The sequence below is a fragment of the Calypte anna genome, chromosome 3 (genome assembly GCF_003957555.1).
Source record: "Calypte anna isolate BGI_N300 chromosome 3, bCalAnn1_v1.p, whole genome shotgun sequence".
NCBI lineage: Eukaryota > Metazoa > Chordata > Aves > Apodiformes > Trochilidae > Calypte > Calypte anna.
In genome coordinates this window covers 100556678-100573914 of record NC_044246.1, presented here as the reverse complement: position 1 = coordinate 100573914, position 17237 = coordinate 100556678, and the positions used below count along the sequence as shown (strand labels likewise).

Genomic DNA, 17237 nt, shown 5'->3' with positions numbered 1-17237 from the left:
ACTGTAACAATTTCACATCCAAATCTTGCCCTGTGAGGGCTAACTGTTTGAACTGAGGGGAAGAAGCATACTAATGTATGCCAAAAAAATGTTCCTGAAAGCCTGCAGTTGTCTAAAGGAAATGTAGGTACTTTTAAACCTGTCAGAACGCTGGGGATTGTTTAGCCAGATGGGAGTATGGCTGTAGTGATTCTGTATGTGATATCAACACATAAAACTAGCATCCCTGTGACAAGGGGTACAGGTGGTTTCCTCTGCTTGCAGCCAGTGCAGACCATCTCCAGCAGGTAGTCTGAAGGCCATTACTTACAGAAGCTACTTAGTAAAGCTTCTGGGAGAAAAAATTGGCAAGCTGCCAATTAGTTCCTTGATCTGCGTTTAGCTTGACTGGTTGTTTTAGTATTGAGTGTTGTCTCTCAAAAAAAAATCACATCTGTTCCTCTGTTGGAGGCCAGGACAGTGGCAACACACTAAGCATTGAGATTAACTTCCAATGCTCCCCAAAAAGAGAGGCAGGTGACCTCAGTTCTTCACCTTCCTCTTCCTTGGCAAGGATGTCATAGCCTCAGCTGGTGCTCTTTTGGTCATGTCTAAAGAGCTATAAAGTACTTAGAAAAAGAACATCTTGCATGTATTCTGTGTAAAAAAAAAAAAAAAAAGAAAAAACCAAAATAACCGAAGAATGGGTTTTTGCTAGCTTAGCTGACTTTCACTACTTGTGGGAGTAAATCTTTACAGTAATGCCAGTGTGTTTTTAAGGGAGACAAGTTTCATTTTAAGTTGGATTATCATAGAATCAAATGCTGAGCAAATATTATAGGCTTTGGAATTTGGAATATTCTAGGCTATGGAAGCCAGGCTTCCACAGAATCTTAGTGGTCCATTTCCACTTTGCAAATTGTTTTTCAAATACCCCAACACAGGAATCAGCCATATGATTCTCTTCCATCCAAACTAGGGAAACACGTTTAGTGTAAGCTGAAACTTACACATAGGACAGTGAAGATGTAAACAAGTAAGCAGTGAACTCCTATGGCTTAGTTTGACCTCCATTCCCCAAGTCAAAGGCCATCAAAGCCTTTGCTCTGTTTTGCCATGTTCATTGATCAAATCCAGTTGTTCCATCTGCACATCTTGATTATTCCTCCTCTCAGGAGCAAGCTTGCCTGATATGGGAGGGAGGAGCTACATGCCAGAAACATTGAGATCACCTGCATTTGTCTTACATAATTAATTCAACAAATACCAAAGCTGGAGCCAAGAATACCTCTGCCTTTCAGCTTACATCTTCCTAACCATGCTTGGTATGGTGCTGTGTGTGTCCCTGTGAACACTGCTGGCCCATTTGCTGGGCCCATGGTGTTCCTGTTCCTGCTGTCCCTGGCAGGTCACTCACCTTGCTGGCACCTCTGATGGTGCTGTTGGATCTCTTGGGATCACTCTTGGAAAAATAAATACCTGGTGCAAATACCAAGACCTCTCCTGGAGATGAGGGCATGGCTTCTCATCACCTCATTTCTTTCTTGAGTGGTGAGGCCACTTAAGATCTGAAATAGGTCTGGCTCAGACCTTCCATAAGTCCACCTATGGTCTGAACTCCTTTGATGGGAGTGTAGTTTCATATACCCAAAAAAGTTGAGAATCACTGGTACTCTGAAATTACATCAGATGAGAGACTAAAGGTGGGAACGTTTTAAGGATAGAGTGGAGAAACTGAAGTAGGAGTGAACTGAGAGGAAGTAAAAGGCAAGGAGGGAAGCTGCTTGATGGTAGAGCTTCATCTGCATGGGGCACATTTCCCTTGTGTGACTGCATGTGCACTTACCTAACAATTTAATTTTTTAACTGCTAACTTGTAGGCTAGAACACAGGCCTTGCAGACAAACGGTGTCAGTGCATGAATCCCCTTGGAAGAGGCAAATTTCCAGCCCCTTGTGCACAGGCAGAAATTCCAGGCTGTGAGCAGTGCTGAGCTGAGACCCCGCAGCTCCACCTGCAGGGCCAGGGCTTTGTACGGGAGCAAACCTGAGCTGGAGGCAGAGTTTCTTTTTCTCAACCTCAGCAAGTACTGTCACATAGACAGATCTTTTGTAGCTAAACACCGTATCAATTTTCAGTAAGACTGAAATTAAATCTTTCTTTCTAGATCAAAACCAATCCTCTTCCACAACAAACCCCAACCTCATTATCCACAAGTATTTGCAAGGAGGGCTTAGAGGAATATGTTATTTGTCTGAAAGTAAAAGGTCATAAATTATTGCAATAATTATGATTAATTTTTATTTTCTATTGAGGTAAGCACTGATACATACCAAAAGAAGTGGAAGTAATTTGTTTTAGAGAAGTATCCCTGGTTTTGACTTTCATCACCTGGTTTTCTTTACAGCTTAAAGGCAGTTGCTATCTCAGTGACTAGGTCTGGTTTCAATACCCATGTCACAAATATCTCGAGTTCAAATGAATCTTTAGCTAGTTAAAACACAGTGTATCCTGAAAATACACTGAGACCAAGGAACATATATGGGTCTGGGACTTACACTTTGTCAAGCATTGCTATTGTTCTTCAGATGGTTTTGTAGTCCTCAGCATACAGGAGATCTTTAGAGCAGCTAAACCACAGCAATGCCAGTTTGGTAAAGCTGCCTGTGAGTGCTCCAAGATGTCACTGTCTGTGGGGTGAGTATGAGTACTAAAGCAAAGGTGAGCACTTTGGGCAACCCCCTCGGTTTCAGTGAGGAGAGGCCACCCTCATCAAATGCTGGAGCACTGGCAAACAAAAGGAGCTTCCTCAGGGGAGCACACTGCAGCCTTGCATGTGTCCACACTGTCTTATGAATACTGCTTCAGTCCAACAAGTGTTTATGCTTATGCTACAGCAGCAGTTTTCTTCAGTCTGTGTGAAGACAGAATCATTAGCACATTGAAACCAACCCCTCTCTCTTCTCCCTCATTTAGGGAGCTGGTCCCAGTCTTGCTCACAGTATTCCCATTAAAAAAAAAAAAAAAAAAAGGTTTCTTCCAGTTATATTCTATTCAATTCACAGTGACAGAGTGCTTTAAAAAGGGCTAATTGGCTTGTCCAGTCTTTGTGGTTCAGAGCCAACTCCCATGTTCCAGTCCAGAAGCCAGGCTGGCCAGAGTTCAGGAAAGGAAGCACAGGCAGTGACACTTCCAGTCTGTCAATACAAGAAGAGTGTAGCACCCCGCTGGATTGCTACCAACTCCTTCTCATTGCTGGGGAAGGACAGGGTCAGTTTACACACCTTAACCTTGATAACACACCAAACATCTTGTACAAAAGATCAGAAATGGCAAACATTTCTGCAAAGGATTCCTGAAATACTTTTTAATCACAAGTACTATTTTATCCATCCTTAAAATGCAGTTCCCTGCTTTGGGAAAAGAACAGATTTTAGGCATTCACTAGGTTTAATCATCAGCCTTTTATATTTGGTTACTAATTTCCAAAGAACAAGCTATTAGCTCTAGGTTGGCATTCTTGCAAGGAATGGGAATGGAATGCTTGAAGAGGATGGCAACAGTATAATTTTGAGTAAAATAATGGAGGTACTGTTGCCCTTGTGATAAGGAAAACACAAAAATAATCTATTGTGTTACTAGTTAAAAAAAATTCCTTCTTAAAAACTCCAGTTGCTTGCTGTTCAACAGCAGCAACAGCATTTTGCTGTAAAGGCTCAATAAATATTTCTCAGCAATGATTCCCTTTCTTTCCTTCAGTCAAAACTTGCATTAAACCATTAAAGTGTCTGACCAATGTGAAAAGCAAAGAAAAATCCAGCTCTCCATGGAGACTGCTGATTCAGGGGAGGGAAATTCCTCCTGCACCCTGCCAGGGTGGCTGGCCAACCTCCCCAGGAGGCAGGTGCTGTAGGACTCATCTGCTTGTGCCATGCAGGTTTCATCTCCCTGTGGGGTTATTATCCCTGACTGGAAGCAAAGCCAGGGTGTTCCTCTGAGTGGGGCCAAGACAGATCCTCTCAGAGATAATGATGTGGTGACTAATTAGCCAAGCAAAAGCCCGCAAAATGGAGCTCAGCTCAAAAAAAAAAAAAAAAAAAAAAAAAAGCATCAAAAAAACCCCCTGTCTGACAGAGCCAGGAAAGGCAGGAAAAATGGAAAGCTTTCAAATAAATCCCACACTCCTAATGTTAGACCACAGCATATGCAAGGTGTTATTAGAGAGAACAAATGCAAATAAGAAAGTACAAGGGAAAAGTATGTACTAAGTAATATTTAAATTGCTGCACATCTTAAAAAAAAAACACCAAACAACCCAGCCAGACAAAACTCCCTTTCCTTCTGTTCACAGAAATGGGAAACAGAGGGTTTGGGTTTTTTAATACACAAAACACTTCAAAACACTTTTTTTTTTTTATAAGGCTGTTACCTCAAATGTCCTATCAGCTTCCAGCTTTCTTAGGGCCCAGTTCAAGGCTCAGCTCTTCCATTAACAATTTCTGTGACATTTTATTCTCCTTTATAATTTCTAGGGTTAATTTAGGTTGCCTGTTGTCAAGGGTTTTATTGGAGGGTAAGTCCATGGACCTGATCTGTGGTATCTTCCGCAGAGCAGCTTCGTAGGATTGCTGATGTTAAGTGACACCTGACAGAACCTGGAACCAGGGAACCAACTGACCACAGCTGAAAGTTCATCTGGGTGCAAGGAGAAACTTGGCCCGTGAGGACAGCCTGGCAAAGGTCAGGTTGCTGCTGAGGTTGGCTTAGGCTCCATCTCTGGAGGCTTTCCACACCAGGCAGGACAAAGCCCTGAGCATCCTGGGCTAACCTTGCAGCTTGTCCTGCTTGGAACAGGACACGGGGCTAGGGGACCTCCTGAGGTCCTTTCAGCTCCAGTGTGCTTGTATCTGCTGTGCCCTCCAGTGGGTCTGGCAGTGCCATGGGGCTGAGCCCAGCAGCAAAGGCCCCTGCGTCCAGCAAAGGGTTTTGCAGTTTGGATTGACACCACCTCATCTGCCTTCTCACTGGGCTGTGCTTGGTGAGATGCTGGTGCTCCAGTGCTAAAATGGACCAAAGAATAGGGTCACCAACCTGCCTCTCAGGAGCAGAGGCACTGAGAGGAGCTGACCCACTCCTGTCTCACAAAAAGGGGGGCAGTGGGAATGAATGCTAAATCATTGCCACAGTGTGGCTCTTGGAGCAAAGGAAAGAGCCACATCCTGCTCCATGGGGGTGAAGAAAGTTTCTCACCCAGGAGCCCTGACCCTCATAAGGTGGCAGCTCACCCTCCTGAAGCAATTTCCCTGTGTCTCCAGCTGAATGTGCTGCTTGTCAGACTTGGCTCTGCCATTCATGCCTCCTCCCAGGTCAGGCAATGGTTACAGACATAGCAGGGAGCAAACAGCTTCAGCAGCAGAGACCCATTTCCAGTCTCAGGTTTAAGAGCCCTGGGCAAAGTGGTGGGACATCTGCAGGGTCAGATTTCCAGCATTAGAGCATGGAGGGTTTCTTCCTCAAGGGGTGGTGGATCTTACTGGGTGGAAGGATACATCAGTAAGCATGGACCCATAACACTCAATACATGAGAGCCCATGGCCACAGGGAGCAGGGGAAAGCAGGTGGCATGTCTCCCTTTGGTTTGGCCACTGAGCTGATGCATGTCCTGGCCCTAAGTACTGCAGCAGCTATGGCAGTCATCTCAAAGAGGGTGGGTTACACAAAGAGCCTTAAATATGTTGTCTCCTTGGTGGCTTGGAAAAGGAAAGATGCAGAAAACCAGTTCCAGGGGAAGTGGTGGATTCACCCACTCTGGAAAGTTTTAAGTCTCAGCTCAACAAGGGTGCTGTGACATCTCACATAAACAGTAATATTAAGAGGATTGGATCCTTGAGGTCCCTTCCAACCTAACATTCTATGATTCTATGAACTTCCACAGAAACTAAACCTAAAAAGAGCCACGGATGTGCTGTGCCATGGCTAGATGGCAGCAACAGCCCACGTTACAGCTTTGCTTCACTTCCTGCTCAGACCCAAATCCAGTTTGCTGCCACCGGCTCCTCAGCAGACCAAGGGTTCAGCTCTGCCACCTTCCCACGGCTGCCAGTTACACCTGCCTTGGTTTTGGGGGGGAGGCCAAAGAAATTTTGTTGTTCCCAGCAAATATGTTGACTTGCACTGAGAAGTGCAACAGGGAAACCGTGCTTGCTGGGAAAAGAGAACTCCCTAAATCTTTGGCTTTTTTGAGTTGGAGGGAGGATGGTGGAAGCAGGAAGGCAGGAGCAAACAGCAGCATCTTACCTTGCTTAGGATATGTCCCTCCAAATAGGTCACCAGCAGCCCCAGGCATCCTTCCACTTGTTGCCAGCAAGTCCTTTGGGTTTGCAGGACACAGCAGAGACTCCCTGGAGTACCTGCAGATGCTGAGAGATGAGGGCAGGCTGGTGGAGCAATAGCTCCCTGAAATCTCCTTGAGGCAAACCTGGCTGTGCCCAGCTCCCTGCACACCCTCCATGTCCCCTTCCCAGGGCCAGACAAACACCCCAAGGACTAAGAAAGGCTGGAGCCAGGTGCCTTGTGGTGCTTGTTGCATGTGGGAAGTGGAGGTCACCCCATAGCCAGGGCTGGGTGGTGTAGTCTGGATGTAAGCCAAGGCTTGGATGCACCCCAAGATGTGCCCTGAGTAAGGCCCAAGTTTCTCCAGCTGCTGTCCCCTCCTGGAGAAGAAAACCACCCTGCTTGGGCAGATGGTACCAGTGAGGCTGCAGTGAGGAACATCATCTGCCCACTGGCCTGGCTTCCCAGTGCTGTCCCCAGTTATGCCCAGGGACAGTGTGCAGCCACACTCTGCCACCCTGCCAGCTGCCCTGTGCTTCCCAAGAGCCAGAGAGCATGTGTGCAGGAAGGAAAGGGAAAAGGGAAAACCAAGTGGAAAGGGACAAAAGGCTACCCTGATCAACCCATTTATTACTCCGACTTTTAAGTGCTGAATTGCCGGGACCTAATGAGATTTTGTTCTGTCCTGAGCAATACCATGCAGTAAAGTATAATTTATTTTTGGGGCAGATGGATGCAACTGAGCAGGTACCAGACTTAAGGCGAGTATTGACGTCACTTTCGGGAGTCCAGCTGCAGAGGTTTAATGTCATTTCCAGCCCCAGGCCAAAGGTACAAGCCTCATGCACAAATTACTAAGGCAGATTCGCTGACCTGCATTAGCCACAGGGTCAAGGCAGGCTGATCAGAATGTTCCCTGCTGGCATTAAGCAGCTGTGAAGCTATTTGCCATCAGTCTGCACGAGTACCACTGATGCTGTACTTGATTCAGCCAGGCACCAGCTGCCATGGGAAGAGCTGGAAAGTTTAATTTGTCAAGTCAGGAGCTAAGGGCACGTGGGTTGCACAGGAGGGACTGTGCACACACAAGAGGCCACCATAACCTCTGTGCAGTGCCTGGGGAACCCTTTTACTCAGCTCAGTAACATCCTAAACCCAAAGGCTCTCCAAAAGCTAATCTGTGGTGAAATTTGAGCACTGAACTGACATTTTCAGACCACTACCCAAATATCTTGGTAATTTGATCCCCAAAGCGTAGAATAGTTAGAACTATTTATTTTTTCTAAACCCTTTTAAATTTTTTAGCCAATAATAGGTAGCTTAACTAACAGTTTTACAGCCCAGTCATCAATATGGAGAAACATTTCTGCAATGTTTTGCACAATCTCTGGTGATCCTAGACAATCCTGTATTATTAGCAAACTTCTTTATCTCACCATATCTATCCATCCCTTTTCAGACCATTTAGGAATGTTATTTCTCTGTTCCTGCAGGGATCACAAGCAGATAAATCAGGTAAGACTTCTATTTGTTAAAGCATGTTTTGTCTTTTCCCCAGTACATCACATATATCGTAGGATCTGTGATACTTTGCTACAGTTTCCACCAATTTTTTTTCTGGTTCAGACATCAATCTTCCCAGTCTGGAAGTCAAACATGCTGGTGGCATAAATAATAAAATATTACTATTCTGAGATAAAAAAAATGCTTGCCCCTCTAACATACATAGATAAAGGTAAAAAGCTGCCTGGGTCAAATCCATTCACATTATCTTTCTTACCTGTATGAAACCTAAAGTCACAGCAGGTGTCTTTGGGCACTGGTTCCATCCAGCCCCAGCTTACCCAGGTCATCACTGCGTGACTCCATCCTTTTTCCCAGGATGTGGCAGGGGATGCCTGTGGTCTCCAACTCACTAATTAGTTATCCAAGATGTCCATCCAGCCTGGTGGTTGATCAACCGTGGTTGAGTCTCTGAAGTACCAAAAATCCTTTTAATCCTCTGAGCAGAACTAGTGACTGCCTTTGAGCTTGGCTTCTGACCATGTTGCCTCCTGCATCTGGATCTTAACACCCCCAGCATCACTATTTTTTACATTATATATCATTTTCCCCCTATTTTTAAGGAAAAGGCATGACTTGGAAGTAAGCTGAAAGATAAATCTCACCACCACCATTCAGAGTTGCACACTGGCAGTGGAGATCAGGCTCCTACATCCTTCAGGTTGTAGTTTCCAGCTACCTTTTGACTTGGCAAGTTTCAGAAGGCACTGGACAATCCAGAAAAAGGTACCCCCTGTGGCTGTCAGCTTCTGGTGCAGATGAAGGCAAGATGCAGATGGAGGCAGGATGCAGGCAATCACAGTGCCCCAGTAGCCTACCCAAATCCCCCCTACACAGCACTCAGAAGGCAGATCTCTGTTACCAGTGCATGCCCAACACAGGAATGTGCCACTTTTTCCTATTTGTGTCTTTTCCTTTATTCATCCACAGCAAAGGTTGTCAGCCCCTTCTCAAAAGTCTGCTAGAAATAAAACTAATTTCATAGAAGCACCTTTCTTTCATTTAAAGTGCTAATTTGCCCTCACTGCCATCAGGTGTGGAAATGACCAGTGATTGAGGGGTTATTTAAGTCACATTACTGAGGAGGGAATCAGCTAGCAATCTTGCTTCAGAAAAAGTCTGTGAGACAGAGCTGTGCAGCTGATAGAAGTGAAAACTTTGAAGTGACTGGTGCTCCAGGACAGAGGTGGGAATTGCTCATCCCAGGGGGGAGCAAGACAAACCCAGAGGCAGGACATTAATCTTTATCCTTAAGAAAATGCTTGTGGGTAGTATAAAGTTATGCAGCAAAGAACTATGCTGGTTGTGCCAACAGCTCCATGCTGTGCTGGTGGTTGCTGAGATGTGGACAGTTACAGGGAATTCAAATCCCCTTGCTTGGTGGTTTAGGGGGAGAATCACCTCCCTTGACTTGATGCAGCCCAGGATGCGTTTGGCTTTCTGGCCTGTAAATGCACATTGCCAGCTCATGTTGAGCTTTTCATCCATCACTGTCTCTGAGTCTTTCTCCTCAGGGCTGCTCTCAGGGGTTACCTTGCCTCATGTGCATGACCTTGCCCTTGGCCTTGTTGACCCTCATGACGTTCACATGACCTCACTTCTCAAGCTTGCCCAGGTCCCTTTGGATGGCATCCTGTCCTTAGGTGTGTCAACTGCACTATTCAGCTTGGTGTCATCTGCAACCTTCAGAGGGTGCATTCCATTACCCTGTCTATATCAGTGCCCATGCCTGTACTCATGCTTTCACCCCTGGTGACAGCTGCTCACAGCTCACGCTGTGGTGGACAGAGCATCAAGGCTAAGCAAGTGCACATAGAGTAGAGACTGTACAGAAAAGATTTCTGGAAGTTCATGCCACTCAAAATGATGACTGCTGACAACCAGGTATGTCCAAAATTGCCATATGCACATAGGAAACCCAGGAGCAGATCTTCCTGGCAAGACATTGGACTGTCACTGGTGCTTCCTGCTGGCAGGCAGGGTCAGCTGTGAGGAGGGTTGCTGAGATTTGTGGTTCACCCTAGCCAAGCAAGCATGGGCTGGTGGAGGGATTTCTGTCAATTGGTGCTGGCTCAAGTGTGAAGAGGATGTTTCACAACACAAGCCAAATAAAAGCACTGAGACTTGTAGCTGGATGGGAACAGCATACAAACCTGGTTGGCACAGAAGAAAATAAAACCAGAAAAATGATGGTTGAAATGCAACAGGACAAATCTTGCTGGCTGATGGAGGAATGGTCTAATGTCAGCTTTGAGACTCAGTTACTAGAATACAAAAATTCATTATAATTGTCCTTCACAGTGCCCTTCATCCCTTTCTCTGTATTCTGGGAGATGTCAAAAAAACCCCAAGAACGTAGGGGAGTGCAAAGCAAAATTGCCCTTAGGGTGACTTTGCCAGATGATTGCTACAATGGAGAACAGAAAGAGAGGGCTTTTGTCTCCTTCTTTGCCCCCTCACCTGTCCCATGCATGGTTGCACACATGCTGCTCAGCAGGGACTTTTTCTCTTGTTCAAGAATCTTGCCCAGTACAAGTGCTGTGAACTGTGCAGAGAAGCTATTTGAATGCTGGGGGCTGCAAAGTCACCCAAAAAGGAAAGTCACGTTTTTCTTCAAGCAATTTGCTTTGCCTTGAGGAAACAAAAAAAAAATTTAACTCCTGGCTTTGAGTGTTGCCATAACAACTGAGGCAATCCCAGCCTCTGCTGCCTGGGGAGCATCAGGAGGGTACCATGTGGTGGGTGTAGGAGGGGCCACATGGAGATGAAGCCAGGGTGGCCTGCATCTGCCTTCACAGGCATCACACTTGAGGAAAAAAAGAAAAAACTTTTTTTTCTTGTTTTTTTATCTAGCTCCCAGCAGCAGTGCTGGCAGTTGTCAAAGGACTGAGCAGACCTGGACTTGGTGTGTTGCATCAGTTGAACAGTCCTGCAAATTTCACCAATGTGACCTGTGATGCCTTGGTCCTAAAAAATTTAGGGATACTTGCAGGAGAGCTGTAGCCCCGTGGGGGCCTGCTTGGAGAGCCTTGCTGAGCCTTCCTACACTGGGCAGAGGTCACTGGGTCCTACAGGGGGCTGGTGGAAACATACCATGGCATGGCTCATGGACAAGTGGCTGTGGTAACTCCTGCCAAGTAGCTCAGAAGGGCTCAACAACTGCTTTTAAGATGACTTAAGCCAATCCTACTTAAAAAATGAAGTTCTTATATACAGTTCTCTTTAGCCCATAGGACTCTCCCAGGTGGGGGACAGCAAGGGCTACCAAAGCCAGTTTCCTCAAAGACCCCATTATCTTAGTGTGGCCTGGGTGGCTGGCAGCAGCAGCTCACTGGGGCATCACAGAGGGTGATGTTGGTGACATGAAGGATGGCACAGTGTGGAGTGACCCCTAGCACCTGAAACCCATTTCTAGAGCATCAGTACAGTTCCCAGCATGCGTGCAGCCTTGCTCTTTGGTGTCACTACATGCATGCAGTACTGCTGCCCATGTCCTTCAGCAGCCATTAAACCTGCTTGCTGTGAGCCTAGCAAGTATAAATAATTCAGAAGGAAAGAAACACAGGAATAACCAAGGCTGTGCAAACCTAACATCTAAATTAGCTGAGTTTATTTTATTTTCTCCAAGGAAAGCACATGCAGCACTTATGTTTTGTTCCTGGTTATTAATAGCATATTAAGGCTCATTTGTTGCACTCACTTTTCTCTAAGGAACTGGCTGCCAGCATTGTGCCTGCTGCCCATGGCATCAGCTCAGCAGAGGAGTGAATGATTTGCCCTGAAAAGGGTCCAGGAAAATATTGAAAAAAACAATAAAGAGAAAAAACATATGGGTTCAGCAGCAACGTGGCTCGTGGTGGCAGGTTCAGTCATCACCACGGCCCCAGAAGCCATGTATTGGCTGGCTCCAGCTGGGTCTGATGGGAAGAGGAAGGGTCTCTTCTCCCACCAATGCTTTGTCATTGCACCTTTGCAGAAATGGGGGAGAGCTGTGGTCCTGCACAGCATCCCTGTGGAGTTGGATAAGGGCATCCTGCTTCCTGCAGCAAGCAAGGACTCCCAGCGTCCCCGAGGGACCATGCTGTGGTGCTCAACACATGGCCTTTCCCCTGGCTGTTCACAAAAGTATTTTTAAAACACAAAAAGATACTTGCCCCTGGAGAAGCAGTCCAAATGGCAGAAGAATCCCAGCTTCAAGCACAGGTTTATCTATATTGGTCCTGTGTTTCTTCCTAAGAGGGGATGGGTCAGTATCCTAATCATATGAGTTCGCTCACACCCTCCTCCAAGTCTGGGCCTTTCCTTCACCTGCTAAATATGTGACCTTACCATAGAAGAATATCAAATTAGCTAAACAGGACTTTCCCTTTGTGAACCCGTGTTGACTGTGCCTGATGACTGCATTATTCTTTCAATGCCTTTCAATAGTACCCAGCATGGTCTTCTCCATGGTCTTACAATAAGTGGTTTCTGACTTGTCTGGCACGGCCATCAGTCTAGGATTAATCCAACCCAGTGTTGTACTGCCTGCCCTTTAACCACAACCACCACAAGAGACTGTTCAGAAGTGTCAGCCCATCACACTTGATGCAGACAGGCAGCAGGGAAGTTCTGCTTCCAGACACACACAGCTCCTGGCCATGCAGGCACATCTCCAAAGCTTCTACACATGGAGATGCTCTGCTCTTTTTTTCCTCCCACTTCCTTCTTTTCCAATGAAACTTCTCCCCTCCCAAAAGAGATAACTACAATTATCAGGTTCATCAGCCACCATGCAGCCTGTGGATCTCCAAATGCCAGCCTGCCCACTCCTGCCCACTGGGTCATTAAAGTCGATGGCTGTTCCTAACCTTTAAATATGAGGGTGCCCTGCATAATGGATCTGCGGCTATCCATGGAGACCATCTGCCCAGTGGCTGCAGCAATGTTCATGTTGTTCTTCACAGGAGCTTATTACTCAGAGGCTAATGCTAAAAATACATTGAAAAGGGCCTTATTTAAAAAAAAAATGCTAATGCAAATGTGGAGAGAGAAATACAAGCCCAAACCCAAGCACCTCTGCCATTCAGGCTGGAAGTTAAGCTGCCACCAGGCAGGCACTAACTTAATTTGAAAGACAATGACATAATTCTATATTAGTTTAACAGGACCTGCAATTCTTACAGAAAAGCCTGAATTTATGTAGTAGTTTGCCAGAGCTTTCACAGTGCTAGGTATTTCTGTGGTAATTACATAGCTTATTAAAGTGAAGTGGACAGGCTGATGGCTTTTTTGTGTGTGCTAGACTCCACTTTTGCTAAGGTAAGCCTCTATTTTTGATTAAACATACAGTTTCTTAAAACACCAGTCACTTCACAAGTTGAAGTCTTCTATTAAGCACTTGGACATCACAAGTGATGAACCCCTCCTACAACCACTCCATCACCAGAAGATATCCCTGGAGCTCTTCGAGCTGCTCCTTGATTTCTCCATCCCCTTTGAACACTGCCTGGATCAACTCTCGAATGACACAGCCTGGAGGACAAGCCCAGAAATAGTTCACCTCTCCTAGTCCTCATTACCAGGCAGGAAAGATGTAGCCTCAGAGGGACTCTTCAAAGCACAGCCAAGATGTTCAAAGTTACCCAGTGGCTATATATGCACAACTTCAACCTCTGAAGCACATCTGATTTTAAGAGAGCTGCTTGGTAGCAGCAGACAGAGCCCTTTCCAGTACTTAGCTGGCCTATAATCAAAAAATTCCTGGTATCAGAAGCCACCACTGAAAAGCTCAGCCTGGCTGGGCTTCAGAGCATGTCCACAATTGCCCCAAGATGCTGTGTGTGACCACCTCTCCTGGGCACCTTCCTTGCCTGCTTTCCAAAAGGCAAGCTGAGAGTGCCTCATCTGCACACCCTGTGTGACCCCTGTTCTGAAATGGAGCTGACCCACTTGAAATGAAGAAACTCCTTAAAATCTGGGAAAGCAGTAGGGAACAACCTGAAAAAAACAAAAAACAAAACAAAACAACAACAAAAAAAACAAAAACCAAAAAAATCCAACCAAACAAAACAAACCTGGGGCTGAAAAAGTTAAAGAGGCAAAGAGAAAGGCAGAAGAAATTAGGCCTGATGTAACAGGACGCAATCCCAGTGTCTGCATGGGACTGCTCAAGGGATCGTCAGCCTACGGCAGGCAGCAAACTCCATCATTAACACCTTTGCACATTTCAGAGCAAAAATGTTGAGGCCAAGGAAATGGAAATTTTTTGACCACTAAAATTCAGCCTCTTGCAAGAAGATTTTTTTTTCTTTTCAAATGGTAAGAGTTCATGTTTTGTTAAGCAACCACTTAAACTTGCTCTTCACTACAGATGGAAGTAGAAAACAAGAGGTTTCTGTCAGGAAAAGGTGGAAAAGGTGACTGACAGAAGTCCTACTTACAAGAGCAGAGGAATGACGACAGAAGAACCTCTGCATTTATGAATGCAGAAGCAGAAGTTTTCACACCCTTGGTACCTCAGAAAAGGATATTGTGCAACACTTGACTAAAAATATGCCTGACTCATTTTAAGATCTCACAAACAAGACTCAAGTGCTGCCGTCCCTCTCAGAGGCACCATCCCACAACAAGGTCAGAGATGGTTTTGCACATTCTCCTGAGTGCAGAGAGATGCTAAAGCTGACTTGTGTCTAAACCTTATGCATCTCAACAACTGCTACCCAGCCCATGCAAAAGGAGCCACTTGTGTAAGAACATCTGTAGCATCTTTAACATCAGAGCATTGCCTGTGACAGACAAAATTGAACACAAACAGTTTGGAGATGGGCGATAAGCAACCACAGGTTTATAATTGGTTTTTTTGCTGGGCTCACTCATGGAAAGCAGGCAGGGTTCTGATTAACTCTTCTTTCAGGGTTGCACTCATCAGCAGGGTGTTGCAGTTGAGAGAACTGGTTTAATAGCTCAAATTTGAATTTCTAGGAAAAAAAGTGAGTGTACTTTTCAGCACTGAGATGAGCCTGTGTTTTACATGAAGTCTGACCTACAACACATTTACACTTGGATACTGCAACCATCTTTCTCTCTCTCTCTCTTTTTTTTTTTAGGTATTGAAGCATTAACACCTAACAACTACTAGATCATTCTACACAGCAAAAATCCCTTAAATATATGATTAATATTAATCTCAGGCCAAATAATTTGTTGCTACTTAATTCTACAGAGAGATTAAGCAGCTACCTGTGGACTTGGTGAATATGTGCAGTGTTACCAGTGTCAAATGTTACTCTAACAGCACATACCTGGTATCTGACAGGCATGAGACACTTTTTGTTTTTAAATGTTGTGGTCACAACAGCTCAGCCAGTGAGGCTGGCAGCTTTCCTACTGGTGCCTTGAGTTGCTCTGCATCCAGCAGAAACCAAGCTGTCACCTTCTTGTGGTCTTCACCAAGGAATTGCCTTTGCTCAGGACCCAGCTGGCATGGAGCAGGATCCCACAGGCTGATTTAACCCAGCCACAACCACAGGCTCCCCCAAAAACCTACCTACCTGCAAGGCAACATGACTTGGAGATGACGGGGACACATCCAGGCAGGGAGCCAGCCTCATCCTTCCCCCAAATATGCAATGATAGGAACTCGCTGCATGGGTTAGACCAAGACAGGCAGTGACAAGAAAAGTAGTCTTTTATTTCAATTAATATTTCTTGGCATTAGGCAGATATTAAATAACACTGGAATGCACAAGACTATTAACATATCAACAGCAAAAGGGAGGAGGTGTAGCCAAGTCGAGAACAGCAGTGCGAGTCACATCACCTTGGGGCACTCAAAAGCCATTTAACATAGCAACCACCAGAAAGTAGGACTCCACTGAGAAATACAAAATGAGGATGGACTCCTTTCAGGTCTTTTGTTAATACAGCAATGCTGGAACAATCAACAGTAAAAATGAACAAATATTTGCATTCAGGAATTAAACAGAGTGAAATATCCACAAACTGCTAGTCATGCATTTCTTTTGGAACGGCAATTTGCTAATGCATAAATATCACAAAAAAAAAAAAATCTCCAAGATTTTAATAAATCACAAATGACTAGAAGAAACAAAGCTCGAATTCTATTTTAAGCCTTAAATAGATGACCTAAATATTTAAAATTTTACTTCACCATATATATATAATTTATATATATATTAAAAGAAAGTAAAGACCAATAGATAAGTGCAAGCAATTTTCCTCAAAAAGAAAATTGGAACCATGCCCAGGAAAGCTGCTTTTTTTTTTTTTTCTTTTTTTTTTTGCCTTTTTTTTTCTTTTTTAACTTTCTACTCCATTCAGTCCACTTGTTTTTTTTTTTCTTCATAGTAATTTCTGAAGCAAAATAAATTATCTACTATCTGCTATGTCGGGTAAAAGTCCTACCTAGCATCTTCTTGGGAACTACAAGTACATCACCTTTCTTAGGGACTAAGTGAAGTGGTATCTCACCAGCGACTGGAAGGAACTCTTTTGCAGCTGCATGTAAACACACCTTTCCATTCATGTTTAAAATGTGGAGAGCAAATCGCAACGTTATGGGGAAGCCGAAAGGGAGCTGCCGCAGGAGAGCTGCACCGGTGTCAGTGAGGGGAGCGAGGGCCGGTCCGCTCGGACACACGCACACACACCACGATCTGGCAATGGGATCTTATCCGCAAAGTGTGGAGGGATGGTTGAGAAGGCATCCGTTTGCGAGCAAAGCTTGAAGGACACGAGCCGGGATTCTCTGCGCGCACTGTCCGCTTACATCAGAACTGACTCGCGCTGCTGGGGTCGCACTGTAACAACCGCACGATGGAGGGATCGCTCTTGGCACCTTTGATGAACTCTTCCAGTGACAGTTTGCCTGTAAGGGAGGGGGAAAAAAAGAAGGGAAATAATTTGCTTAAAAGCCTGTCGTTGCCACCACCATTGCTATAGCTTATCCCCTCCTTACTGAAGCAGTGTATGTGTATTTCATCTATCACACAGGCATCAAAGGGAATTTAGTGCGATGCTCATCAGCCAAATCCTACTCAAGCCCTTAAGCCCAGACACATTTTTCTTCTGCAAAACAATCTAGCATAATTATTGTGGTTTTTTTTATTTTAAAAGACAGTGCCAAATATGAAAAAAACTGTCCTAATATCGTTTGGCAGCTTTTTGTCCAGAAACAGAATACACAAATTCCATGACACACGAACAAAAGGCATGGTACCTGAACAACTGTACAATTTGAAAACTATGCTTATATTACTATGACATTTAAACCAAATATCCCAAATTTCCTCAGTTTGTCCCCTTTTTTGTTGTGACATGTAGGGTGAACAGTGACAGCTTCTCCTGTGATCTCAAGTTTA

The 17237-nt window shown here is 45.0% G+C and overlaps 1 protein-coding gene across 2 annotated transcripts in view; it reads right to left on the bottom strand.

Annotated features, from left to right (window-relative positions):
• Positions 1-15526: 15526 nt before the first annotated feature.
• Positions 15527-17237, bottom strand: part of HPCAL1 (hippocalcin like 1) — a 65930-nt gene continuing 64219 nt past the window's right edge. Inside the window, exon 5 of one of the 2 annotated variants that reach the window (XM_030448250.1) lies at positions 15527-16744. In XM_030448250.1, the coding sequence (XP_030304110.1) occupies positions 16647-16744 (98 nt within the window). In that variant the 3' untranslated portion in view covers positions 15527-16646. The remainder of the gene's footprint in view (positions 16745-17237) is intronic. The other variant, XM_030448251.1, reaches the window with a different exon arrangement.